Raw genomic sequence first — 13,511 nt, 5'->3', positions numbered from 1 at the left:
AGTCAGGAGACATGGGATCCACAGAAACTTATCTGCTTAGATACCGAATGGGCTTGGCCATGGAAGACAGAGGGTGGTAGTAATTGGAGCACATTCTGCATAGAAGTCTGTGACCAGTGATGTTCCTCAGGGATCTGTTCTGGAAGCCTTGCTGTTTGTGATTTTTTTAAATGACTTGGATGAGGAAGCTGACGGGTTGATTAGTAAGTCTGCAAATCACATGAAGATTGTTGGTGTTATGGATAGTGTAGAACATTGTTGTAGATATTGATAGGATGCTTACCAAGGCTGAGAGTGGCAGATGGAGTTCAATTTGGAAATGTGTGTAGTGATAAATTTTGGAAGGTGGAACAGTGGACAGTGGAAAAGGTGGACTGTTTCCTAGCAATGTGGAGGGACAGAGGGATCTTGCCCATAGATCCCTCAAAGTGGGCACACAAGTTGATAGGGTAGTTAAGAAGGAAATGAAGTGTTGGCCTTCATTAGTTGGGGAACTGAGTTCAGAGATACTCTTTTACACTCTTTTAATGAGTGGTCATTTGAGTTACCTTCAGATTCTGTTGGCTTGAACCAGTCTGGCTATTTTTCTCTGGCCTCTCTCAACATCAAGACACCAAGGCATTTTTGACCACAGAACTGCCAATCACTGGATGTTTTTTTTTTGTTTTTTGCACATTCTCTGTAAAATCTAGATACTGTTGTGTGTGAATATCCCTGAATATTGGCAATTTCTGAGATAATCAATCCACCCCATCAGGCAAGTGGCCATTGTGTGTATGCTTTTGTAAATATAATGCCTAGGTGACTATAAAGATGAAGCAGTGGGCAGTGAGTTGGAATTAGCATGGTCTGTAAGTCATCGTGCTGAACAACTAAACCAAGCTCACTGCAAAATTGTCCAACAAGGTGGTAACATAGCTTTGGGACTTCTTTTTCCAGTCTTACTTGCCACAATGCTGACCCACAAAGAAATTTAGGAGAAATTCAAGATATTATTAAGGAAAAGGCCTGTAAAGTTGACAAAAATGACAACAGGGCCAGGAACTGGGAGCATCTTAGAACTCATCAGCGGAGAGCCAAGTAGCTTATAAAGAAATGTAGACAAAACATCAGAACATGGATGTAGACTGGAGCAGGAAAAGTTGGGAGTGAAGGGCAGGGCGTTGGCAGGGCTTTTCTACTCTCAAAGTTTTCAAGTGTGCTGCCAAGCTGCAACTCTTCCATCACCAAGGCTGTAGCTGAGCACTTAAGACCAATGAATCTAATACTCTGGAATCAGACCTCTACTATACAGGCAAGAAAAGAACACAGCTGGAGATGGTACAGGCTCCATGCACAAATACTGACAACTCTAATGTTGATTTAGATGGGCAAAGTGTGAGAATGGAGGTGATAGTGGTTTCATTTCTAGTAAATGGTCCATATTGTGACTTCTAGTAATGCAAAACTATTATTTGCACATGCATTGAAAAAACACAAGTTAAATAATAATATCTACTTATTTGTTTTTCCCTACATTATTTTTGTAAGAGCAAATTCTACTCCAACTCAAACTTGTCAATTCTGTAAAAGCTAAATTATGTTACCCAATTGGCCATAACATGTGGGTTACCAGCAATTTTGTTCATTTAAAAATCAAATGTAGTTGATTTGACAGAACAAGAAGAGACATAAAAAGGTAGGTTAAAGTTAAGGTAGTTAATTTAAATCTACCTTGTTGTCTCTCTTTCCAGTGCTCATTATGTGTCAAAGAATTGAAATATTGAGCTTGTTTCCATTTCTATGTACGCTGCAGAGTATTTCTAGTACCACATGAATACTTGCCATCACGTTATGTTTCAAAAGAAGTAAATGCCACTTTTTGACATCAGCTGAAAACAACGTAATTCTTTTTGCAGTCCTTCTTTCTGACACTATATCTGAACATTATTATTTATTATTAGATGAGGCAATTTGGTTAATAATGTCCCTGAATATTCTACTCAGTATAAGACCATAAGACATAGGAGCAGAATTAGGCATTTAGCCCATTGGGTCTGCTCTGACATTCAATCGTGGCTGATTCATTTTTTTCCCCTCCTCAGCCTTCTCCCCATAACATATGATACCATGTCCAATCAAGAACCTATCAAATACACTCAACATTGATCTGGCTTCCACAGCTGCCCATGGAAACAAATTCCACAAATTCACCACCATCCAGCTAAAGAAATTTCTGCACATCTCTGTTTTAAATGGACACCCCTCTATACTGAGGCTGTGCCCTCTTGTTCTAGACTCCAAACCATGGGAAACATCCTTTCCATCCTTTCTGTCTAGGCCATTCAACATTCAACAAGTTTCAATAAGATCCCCTCTCTTCCTTCTAATTCCAGTGAGTACAGAGAGCTATCAAACACTCCTCATATGATAACCCTTTCATTCCTGGAATGATCCTTGTGAACCTCCTCTGGACCCTCTCCAATGTCAGTACATCTTCTCCTGGATGGGGAGCCCAAAACTGTTCACAATACTCAAGGTGAGACCTCACCAGTGCCTTATGAAACTTCAGTACCACATCTCTGCTCTTGTATTCTAGGCTTCTTGAAATGAATGCTAATATTGCATTTGTCTTCCTTACCACTGACTCTACCTGTAAGTTAACCTTTAGGGTGCCTTGCTCAAGCACTCTCAAGACCCTTTGCATCCAGATTTTTGGATTTTCTCCCCATTAAGAAAATAGTCTGCACATTTATTTCTACTACCAAAGTGCACGACACTGGATTTCATTTGCTACTTTCTTGCCCATTCTCCTAAGTCCTTCTGCAGTCTGCCTGTTTCCTCAACACTACCTGCCACTCCATCTATCTTCGTATTACCTGCAAACTTGATGCTTTGTAAAGATGGTGCAAATGGCAGTGGGAAGATAGCAGAGGAAGTTTAAATGCAGGGCACTTTTGATCAATGTGAGGAAAGATGATTAAGCATGTTTCCACAAGCACAACAGTAAAAAAATGTTCTTCATTTATTAGCATTTTACTTGGAGAAGGAAGTTTGAAGGAAGCTTTCAGAGAGATGCCTTCGGCTAGATTCAAATGCCGATGAGTCTTCATTTGAGTAAAATGTTTCCTGAGCAATTATAATTCCATTTGATTCTGGCATGAGGCTGTGGGTGGGATGAGTTTCATTCTGACAGGCCTCAAGCACATTTACCTGAGCTCTTTGACTCAAGAAGAATTTCAGCCCTTGTCTGAGTAGTGACAAGTTTAAGGTTTCCAATCTGTCACATGCCTTTTTTAACCATTCAGCTAGAAAACACACTCACACCCAGTCATTAAATACATGATTCATCCTTTATGTCTGCTTAAAATTTAATAAAATGCTTTAGAAAATGCTTTGCAGAAAAGTTTCGATTGGAATGTTTCAACCAGAATTGCTCATCAATCTTACACCAACTTCACCTTCGCCAGTTTGTCAAACTTTATCTGTGGTCCAGTTCAGAACAGGTCAGGGCAAAAAACTTGCCTAAATTGGAAGGGACCTGCTTTCATATCTATCTATGTCAGTGGCAGACGTGGGTGTTTCTGCCCACTTTTAATTCCTAAAACAGGATTTCACTCAAGAAAGAAAAAATACAAATCAATCAGTAATTGTAACATGAAAATATGCCGTGATCCTTTGATAGAACTAATTTATTACTTCCATTTACTCTTAAAGGAATGATGACATTCAGTTTTTCATAAAAGTTAACCAACTCGTTTCAACTGAATCACATCAAGTGGAATCTCCCCCAGGTCACCACTCAAAGATAAGAAACCACTATCCCACAGAAGATCAGTTTCAGTTACTAATGGGTTGACAATGAAGTGGCCAGCAGTGCACTACAGCTAGAAACACACAATGCATTCTACGATTTAGTACATTAGTTACAATTGCTGCAAGACTGAGGTGATTATTGTTATCTAAAGAATGTCAAAAACAATACTATTAGTGTAAATGTAGCCCCTTAATTCTGACAGTTTGCAGTGAATGTTTCCTGTCATTTTTAGTTCCTGAGCATGAACAAGGTAGACCACTTTTTTCTGAACGCGATACACACTGCAAAATAAATGCGTCAGAAATACCAAAGAATCATTAATTGACTACTTTATCACCTATGCACAAGATTACCGAACTTCAGTGTGTGTTTTAACTGAGGAACTCCCTTTGGATATTCTGTTCCCTGCATTTGCACAGAAGTATGCTCCTGCAGAGAACAGGAGCAGTGGCAGATCTTAATAGCATGGATCGAATTGCAACAGATTAAACACATTTGGGATCTAATGGTGAAGAAAGATAAATGATTTGCCTTCAGCACAACTAGATATTTAAAAAGAAATCACTGAGGTTGCATGGGATTGGATTAAATGAGAGGCCCCACAGGGTCTGTGTGAATATATGAAACCCTTACATTCAGGCCTTATTAGGGAATAATCATAGTAAAGCTTGTTTGTTTTCACTAGATCAGCTTTGGCACTCCCAAGCTGAGGTAATCATGTTTACCTCAACCAGTGAACTTTGAGATTTGTTTCCATTTAGTTGTCCCTCCTTCAGAAAGTGGTTAGGGTTATTTGCATTTCTTTCCACAAGCCTCAGTCCGTTGATTCTCGTTCCACAGGATAGCTGGTCCTGCTTATTTATTTTGTTCCTCAATAGTGTCATTTTTCACTGTGGATTGTTAATGATCAAACACTATGTGGCCAAACCACTGCTGACTACAGTTGACCTAAGAGTAAATTATCAGACAATCTCATTAATCACCAAAGAAATGTATGAGTAATAAAACTCTTGTGCATTCATGTTGAGTGTTAATTCCTCCAGTATTTAGGGTGTGTTGCTTAAAGAAAAAGTTTATATTGTACTAAAAATTAATTTCTGTAATGTTACTTGAATCAGGATGTTTTATGATATTTAAAAATTTCGACAGGTTTTACAGAGAGGTGGAGCTTAGTCAAGATGGCGCCTAACGGCAACTCCTTTGCTTGCATCTTTGGAAACATCTCCATTTTTAGCCTTAGATATCTCTACTTTTCCCTTTCAGGGTTGTTTTGAAGACTCTGACCTGGAGTTATATGATGATTTCAGTTCTTTGTGGGAAGGGGTCTCAGGACTGGCCGCTATTCGATATACCAAGGATGCGGCCTAGAAGACTAGAGAGCCTTCAGGGCTTCAGGATTTCATGGCTGTGGAGGCAGGTGGACTTGAGGTCAGTGCCTCTGCAGGGAATCGGTGTGTCGTGGGAGGACACGAAAGATCAAAAGCAGCAAGCTGGTGTAGCCCCTGGCACACCTCAGGCTCGCTCAGCTCACTGCCGTCTGGGGGGAGCAGCCTTCGGCCCCGCCGAACTGGGTAGCCAGCTTGTGTGGATGCTGTGTGTGTCCCAAACCCCACCAATTAACAATGTCCCAAACCCCACCAATTAACAATGTCCCAAACCCCACCAATTAACAGTCCCAAACCCCACCAATTAACAGTCCCAAACCCCACCAATTAACAATGTCCCAAACCCCACCAATTAACAATGTCCCCAACCCCACCAATTAACAATGTCCCAAACCCCACCAATTAACAATGTCCCAAACCCCACCAATTAACAGTCCCAAACCCCACCAATTAACAATGTCCCAAACCCCACCAATTAACAATGTCCCAAACCCCACCAATTAACAGTCCCAAACCCCACCAATTAACAATGTCCCAAACCCCACCAATTAACAATGTCCCAAACCCCACCAATTAACAATGTCCCAAACCCCACCAATTAACAATGTCCCAAACCCCACCAATTAACAATGTCCTCAAACCCCACCAATTAACAATGTCCCCAAACCCCATCAATTAACAATGTCCCCAACCCCACCAATTAACAATGTCCCCAAACCCCATCAATTAACAATGTCCCCAACCCCACCAATTAACAATGTCTCCAAACCCCATCAATTAACAATGTCCCAAACCCCACCAATTAACAATGTCCCCAACCCCACCAATTAACAGAGAGTACACCATATGGGATTAAGTGATTACACTTTATAGATATTACTAGAACTAAGTGATTAATAATGATACTGTATATATGAAGGAAAAGAAAATAAAGGTGCCAAACTTATCAAAGTCCAAACCACTTCGTGCACAACTGTTGGAACTCAATTAATGAAGTCTTCTGGCCACCATTCGATCCCCTCAGACCTCCTCAACTCGTAGCTCAGGACTACCTGACGTGATCAACCAAGCACCTCCGGCACGTCTGTCCTCGTCTCCTCTCCTCGCCGAAACCCCTGGCCTCTGACCCCCGCTCGGGGTCCATTCCATTGCCCAGCTTACAGCGTCACATCCTCTCTCTCTCACACCCCCTCGCGCCGACTCCCCAAAAGCCTGCCAACACTAGTTTACAGACCCAGAAGAGAGAATAACGTTAATCCCAATTGGTTAACAAATTAATACAATTCTTGCTATCAGTAAATTTTAACCCAAACAAACTGCGAGAGAAAGCACTTATCATAACAAAGAAGCATTCCTACTTTTAACAAAACAAAGAAACCATCAGTCCTGACAAAGGGTCTCAGCCCGAAATATCGACAGCGCTTCTCCCTATAGATGCTGCCTGGCCTGCTGCGTTCCACCAGCATTTTGTGTGTGTTGCTTGAATTTCCAGCATCTGCATATTTCCTCGTGTTTGCCTTTTAAATTCACTACTGTGAAGCCTCTGCCAGTGATGCCTACACTGAAGAAGTTTAAATCTTCTCTTCGACGGGAGTTCAGTGAAACCCTCTCTCGGCACTCCCCATCTATAATTTCTTCGGCCCTTCAATGTTTCGATCATATTTTGACCCAGACATTTTGTTACAGCCATATATCCTTCCTTGGAACGTGTCTCTGCCACCAACTGACTCCAGTTGGCTTCAGGATCCATTTTCCAGCTTCTCAATTTGGACCTTCTGAGGATCCCAGGTACTCACATTTAATTGACTCTGCCTCCCGTTGTTTCTCCCGTCGAGCCATGAGGAGGTACCTGGCGTCCCTGTCACAATCCCTTCCACGCCTCCACACCTTTCTTTCAGTCTGCAATGGACCTGTCCGTTATTTCATCCTCCGTCAGATCCATGCGTGCAATCGCTGTTTCTTTGACTTTATCACGTCCTGCAAGGATTGCAAGATCTTCCATCTGCAGACTCCAGAGCACGGACTTTGTATCGCGGCCCCGGGCCCGGCCGTCGATCTCAGCTGCCCCAGCAACCCAGGGCATGTTCAAAACCTGGACTCCAGCACCATCAACGCAGGTTCCAGCGACCATGGATTGGCCCCGGCCGTCGATCTTGGCTGCCCCAGCAACCCAGGGCATATTCAAAACCTGGACTCCAGCACCATCAACGCGGGTTCCCACGACCATGGATTTGCCCCGGCCGTCGATCTTGGCTGCCCCAGCAACCCAGGGCATATTGAAAATCTGAACTCCAGCACTACCAACGCGGGTTCCAGCGGCCATGGACAGCTTCAAAGCGATTGTGCAACCACCAACTGCGGCTCCAGTCTTGAACTCCAGGCCGGGTCTTCACATGCTGCGATTGTGATTCCCATCTCCCCTTCCCCCACCACCACTCTGCAATCCCCTCTCCCTCAGATCCCATCATCAGCTCCTGGGCCCTCAGAGGCTCCATCTTCCTCTCACCCCAACCCTTCCCTCTCCACCGACACTACCAGCTTCCCTCCCCCCTCTGATCCCATCTCTCATCCGTGCCGGGTCTTTACCATTCCCTCCGACCTTCAACTCTCTGAGGCAGAGTGCTCTGTCCTCAGTAAGGGCCTCACCTTTGTCCCCCTTCGCCCACACCTCAACGAGTTCCGCGTATGCCATGACGCTGAACTCTTCTTCCGCCGTCTCTGTCTCCGAGTTTACTTCTTTGGCAAGGACCCTCCTATCCCCACTGATGACCCCTTCTCCTGTCTTCAACCCTCCTCCTCTTCATGGACATCCCGCTCTGGTCTTCTGCCTGCTCTGGATCTCTTTATTGCTAATTGCCAACGGGACAACAACCGTCTCGACTTCACCACACCGTGTTCCAATTCCAACCAGTCCTGACGAAGGGTCTCGGCCCGAAACGTTGACAGCGCTTCTCCCTATAGACACTGCCTGGCCTGCTGCGTTCCACCAGCATGTTGTGTCTGAAGCCATTTTGATTAACATATGCAGTAACAAGGAGAAAAGAAGAAGCGCCCTTACACTGGCTGCTGGCTGTGAGCCCGGAGACCTGCGTTCTTCGGGCACTGAGCTCGGAAGAAGCGACAGAACAGACTTTTAACACCATAAATCAGTGAGTTGTTTGTTATGTCTCCCCTCTTGCTGTGAAATGAGGACACCTCTTTTTCCTTTATTAGGGAGAAAGAGAGCCTGTGGTCTGTTGCATTACCGGGTGAACGAGCAGTCTTTGGGGGTACTGCAAGTCTGTGTCTTTATTGATGCTTTTTCAGCTGGTGGGGGAGGGGGGATGGTGGCTTTGCTGCTGCTAACACACGGGAGGGAGGAGAGCTGGGGGGACTTTGCAGTTCTAACATTTAACTGTCGTTGATTCTTTGGGGACACTCCTCTGTTTTCGTGAATGGTTACAAAGAGAGAGAATTTCACGATGATATTGTATACATTTCTCTGACATTAAATGTACCTTTAAACTTTGAAACCTTTGAGGATTTTAAGTAATTTGCAGTATTTAGACATAGCAAATTAGAATTTCCTGGGCTGGCCCTCCCTGTTGAGCAGTAAGGCCAATTCCTCACACAACACTGCACTAGAGGAGGGACTCCCAACCTGGGAGTCCATGGACCACGTGACTGGTATTGGTCTATGGCTGGGGACCCCTGTACAAGAGTATTGCAGGGGAACCTGGTTTGTATTGTCTTGTACATTCCCATCACTGCCCATTCCTGTTACAATATGATTTTAACCACTGAACAAGAATTTTTACCGGATAATTGTCTACCTACATCATTGACTTACTCCACATTCTCCCCAATATATCTCCAAACCTATAGTTTATCTTCCCCACTAAATGCAATCAAGATCTGTCTGAAGACCATTAAAACATCTCTTCTCTCCCTCCCACCATCACTCTGACTCCTCACATCCTGATTCTTTCAGTCCCACTCCCGATTCCCTCAAGCAAACCACTGGTCTTTGCATTCCTTCCCAACACCTGAACCTCAAGAACCATGCTCCCAATCCCCTAAATCCTCTCAAACTCTAAAAGACAAATCCTCCCCATTCCCACTCCCACCAAATGCTGTGCTCAAGTTTTCCACAACCATCAGCCACAGCACAGGATGGAGCAGACTGGTGACTGACAAGATTTCATCTTGGGTTTCATCTTGGAAAAGGAGAACAACACTGCGAGGGGTGATTGATAAGTTTGTGGCCTAAGGTAGAAGGAGTCAAGTTTAGAAAACCTAGACACATTTATTTTTCCTACATTTACACACTTCGTCAATTGGTCAGGGAGCATACAGATCCTTTGTAGAAGTTGGCATCTTAGACCTCCAGAAGTGGTCCACAGCATGGGGTGATTGATAGGTTTGTGGCCTAAGGTAGAAGGAGATGAGTTATTAACTTCAAACTTTCTGCATTTTCAAAGAGTTGAACTGCACGTGCATGTAAGGAGAGCTGTGTAACATCTCCTTCTACCACAGGCCACAAACTTTTCAATCACCCCATGCTGTGGACCACTTCCGGAGGTCCAAGACGTTCTTGTTACATGCACGTGTAGTTCCACTCTTTGAGTGAAAATGCCGGAAGTTTGAAGTTAATAACTCACATCCGCCTACCTTAGGCCACAAACTTATCAATCACCCCTGCTGTGGACGGCTTCTACAAAGAAGGGATCCGTATGCTCCACGATCGCTGGACTGTGTATCTGTAGGAGGGGACTATGTTGAAAAATAAATATGCTAGGTTTTCTAAAATCGACTCCTTTTACCTTCGGCCACGAACTTATCAATCACCCCTCCTAAAGCATGCAGAGCCAGGTGTGTTGTAGCTGAGGTCTGAAGATTGTGGAGCAATGGGAATTTCCAGCAGAAGGCCCACACTTATGTCATTCAAATGTAGGTACTGAACTTTCTAGGCACTGTTTCCTGCACAACCACTCATAAACATAATCAGTCTTGTTTTAGAAGGGTCATTCTCACTACTGGGTGTCATAAGTTCAGAGAGATGAATCCTAAGGAATGCCTGTTACAAATACCTTCTGTGGCTAGCTTTGTTGAAACTACTGGCATGGCACCAGAGTAACTTGAAGCAGAATCCAAAGGAAGCAATGCATCTGTTTACTATGAACAGAGCTTGATCTTAGCATTGCCACTTCCACTCATGCAGAAAGCATTTAAGCATCGCAGAAATTCAAAACTCTATTTATTACAGGAATTTTTTTTTCACAAAAGAAAAGATTGCCATACCAATAAGTCAACTTTCCCTGGAAAGCAAACTTCAGGATGCAAAGCCTCAAACCTAGTGATATAAAAACATGTCAGTGCAATAAATTACACTTTGAATACAAATTCATTTAATTCTACATTTATCTCACAGCTCGAGGGAATAAAAATCTTTGCGTTATGACTCCGTTGCAATGTACAGTCATGTGAATATACAAGTCTAATGGCTTGTAGAAAGAAACTGTTCCGGCTTTCATGCTGCAGTACCATTTTCCAGATGGAAACAGCTGAAACAGTTTATGGCTGGGGTGACGAGTGTCCCCAGTGATCTCCCAGGCATTTTTTTGTTATGCATGTAACTGTCCTCAATGGAGGGAAGTTCTCATCCATAGATGCACTGGGGCTGTCTGTACCACTCTCTGTGGTACCCAGCGATCAAGTTTGGTGCAGTTCCCGTACCAGAAGGTGATACACCCAATCAGGATGCTCTCAATGGTTCCCCTTTAGATGGTCTTGAGGATTTGGGGGCCCATGTCAAACTTCTTCAGTTGCCTGAGGTGGAAGAGATACTGTTGTGCTTTTTTTTAAAAAAGACAGTCCAGGTGAGATCTTCAGTGCTGTGTATACTGAGGAGTTTGAAACTGCTCACCCTCTCAACTGCAGTCCCATTGATGTTGACTGGGCTGATCCTGTTTTTGTTCCTCCTGTAATCCACAATCAGCTCCTTTGTTTTTTGGACCTTGAAGGGAGGTTGTTATCTTGGCTCCACTGTGTCAGGGTGTCAACCTCTCCTCTGTAAATAAGGCCAATAATGTCATGTCATTAGCAGATTGGGGCTGCGTGTGGCAGCACAGTCATGGGTCAAAAGGGAGTAGAGGAAGGAACTCAGGACACAACTCTGGGGGCACCTGTGTTGAGGGTCAGAGGGGCAGAGGTGAGGGAGCCCATCCTTAACACCTGTCGTCGATCTGGTGGAAGATTAGGATCCAGCTGCACAAGGCGGGGTGAAGGCTGAGGTCTCTGAGCTTCCTGTCAAGTCTGGAAGGAATTATGGTGTTGAATGCTGAGCTGTAGTTCAGAACAGCAACCTAACATATGCAACCCTCTTCTCCAGGTGAGTGAGTATGGTGTGTAGTGCTGTGGCTAAGACATCATCGGTAGACCAGTTCCATCGGTAGGTGAATTGTAGGGGTCCAGTGTAGGTGGTAGCATGCTGCAGATGTAGTCCTTGACCAGCTTCTCAAAGCCTTTGCATATAATTGAGGCGAGTGTGATAGGACGCCAATCCTTCAGGCATGTTACCTTGGTTTTCTTAGGTACAGGGACAATGATGGATGATTTAAAACAGGAGGGCACCACTCACTGGGAGAGGGAGAGATTAAAACTGACTGTAAACACACCAGCCTGCTGTTCCACACACTCTTTGAAGACCCGCCCTTGGATGCCTTGCAGCTGAATTAATTTCTTATTAATAGAAGATAATTATTTAAATAATGTCATGCCAATTATGTGGCTATGGCTAAGTAAATACAACATTATCTGAAAATGAATAAATATTCAAACTGGTTGCAGAATTTTAAAAAATGGATTATTTGATTGACTACAAGTAATGTATCCCCATCAACATTCTCACTCCATTCAAATAGGACTCATAAAACTCTGAACTTCTGCTGTGTAAGAGTAAAACTTCAAGGAAAATGCTGAACAGGGCTGTATCCCATTTGTGCACACTGAAATTTATACCTAAATTATACCTAAAATACCAATTAGATTCCTGCTAAAATAAATTGTTATAATCAGAAAATTTAGAATATTCCAGTAAACTAGCATGTCCAGATGGTGTAAAGATAAAGCCTTTTTTATTTTCTTTCCCGTAAAAAGTTTTCCTGTTGTATTTAAGAATGTTAAAGCCAGTAAAGGTTTATTAAAGCAGCTAAAATTAAATTTATAACTAATGATAAGCAGTCTTAAGTCGGGCGCCTGGATGAGTCCTCCATCAAACTTAAAATTAGTACTAGTGAATTTAAGATTTACTATGTAGAGTATTTGGTTTTTCAATAAATTAGATATTTTTGTGTGTCAATTTGAAGATACTTCCCATAACTAGTGAAAACTTGAAATCACAGCTTTGTGTTGTGTTCAGTTTAATGGGCACACTTTGTACAGATAAATTGAATCTTGAACAAATATAAAAAATGAATTGCAGAACGCACAACTGTAAATGCTTTGAGCCTGGTACATTCAAATTTATAACCTGCAATCTTTTATCCTGCAGAATTAGTTCTTTTTAAAAACTGACAGCATATATTATTAATATAAACAAATCATTTTAAAGTAAAACAAAGATGTAAGTCTCCACATAATCATATTAAGAGGTACTGTATGAATAAATTTAAGATCGAATTAATCCTTGCTCTTTTAATTCAAGAGTCTTTCTCTAACACTACTATTTTGCCAGTATTACTAACTTTAGATAAGTTCTGCTTTGACTGCTTACTCAAGCTCAAGTACTGTATGTTGGAGGATATTTTTTAACTCGTAGAAAGGGAGAAAAAGCCTAAAGCTTGTCCTTGTGTAAGCTGTTTAATCTCATTATTGCATTGAAGAGTTTGCGTTAATGCGTTAATGACCAGTGGGATTCAATAAAGAAATATTAGTTCACTAACTGAACTTCCAAAGTAAGGAAAGCAAATTAATGAAACAAATAATTTTTGAACAAAATAGTGATATCTGAAATAATGTCATAGTGAATAAATGTAGATGGAAATGTTAAAGAAGATTTTAATAATCCTGAACAACCACAGTAACCGCGGCACTATTACAACTCAGGACATACGAGTTCGGAGTTCAATTCCAACATCATTTGGAAGAGTCTGCATATCCACTCTGTGGAATGTGTGTGTTTTCTCCTGCTGCCCTAGTTTCCTCCCACAATCCAAAAATGTACTAGTAGTGAGTTAATTGGTTATTGTGATTAGGCTATAGTTAAACTGGGGTTTGCTGTGTGGCGCCTCTTGTAGCACTAGAAGGCCCATTTGACACTGTATCTTAATAAATAATTTCAGCATTTTAAA

At 42.5% G+C, this 13,511-nt stretch overlaps 1 protein-coding gene across 1 annotated transcript; it reads left to right on the top strand.

The window, feature by feature from the left end:
* The first annotated feature begins 4,949 nt into the window (after window positions 1-4,949).
* Window positions 4,950-8,490, top strand: LOC132390789 (uncharacterized). Its single transcript, XM_059963334.1, has 2 exons — window positions 4,950-5,224; window positions 6,868-8,490. Exons 1-2 carry the CDS (start codon window positions 5,091-5,093, stop codon window positions 8,096-8,098), a joined length of 1,365 nt encoding a protein of 454 aa, XP_059819317.1. The 5' UTR covers window positions 4,950-5,090; the 3' UTR covers window positions 8,099-8,490.
* The last annotated feature ends 5,021 nt before the right edge of the window (window positions 8,491-13,511 follow it).

This window comes from Hypanus sabinus, chromosome 3 (assembly GCF_030144855.1).
Source record: "Hypanus sabinus isolate sHypSab1 chromosome 3, sHypSab1.hap1, whole genome shotgun sequence".
NCBI classification, from domain to species: domain Eukaryota; kingdom Metazoa; phylum Chordata; class Chondrichthyes; order Myliobatiformes; family Dasyatidae; genus Hypanus; species Hypanus sabinus.
The sequence above is the reverse complement of the archived record's forward strand: the minus strand, read 5'-3'. Positions and strand labels throughout refer to the sequence as shown.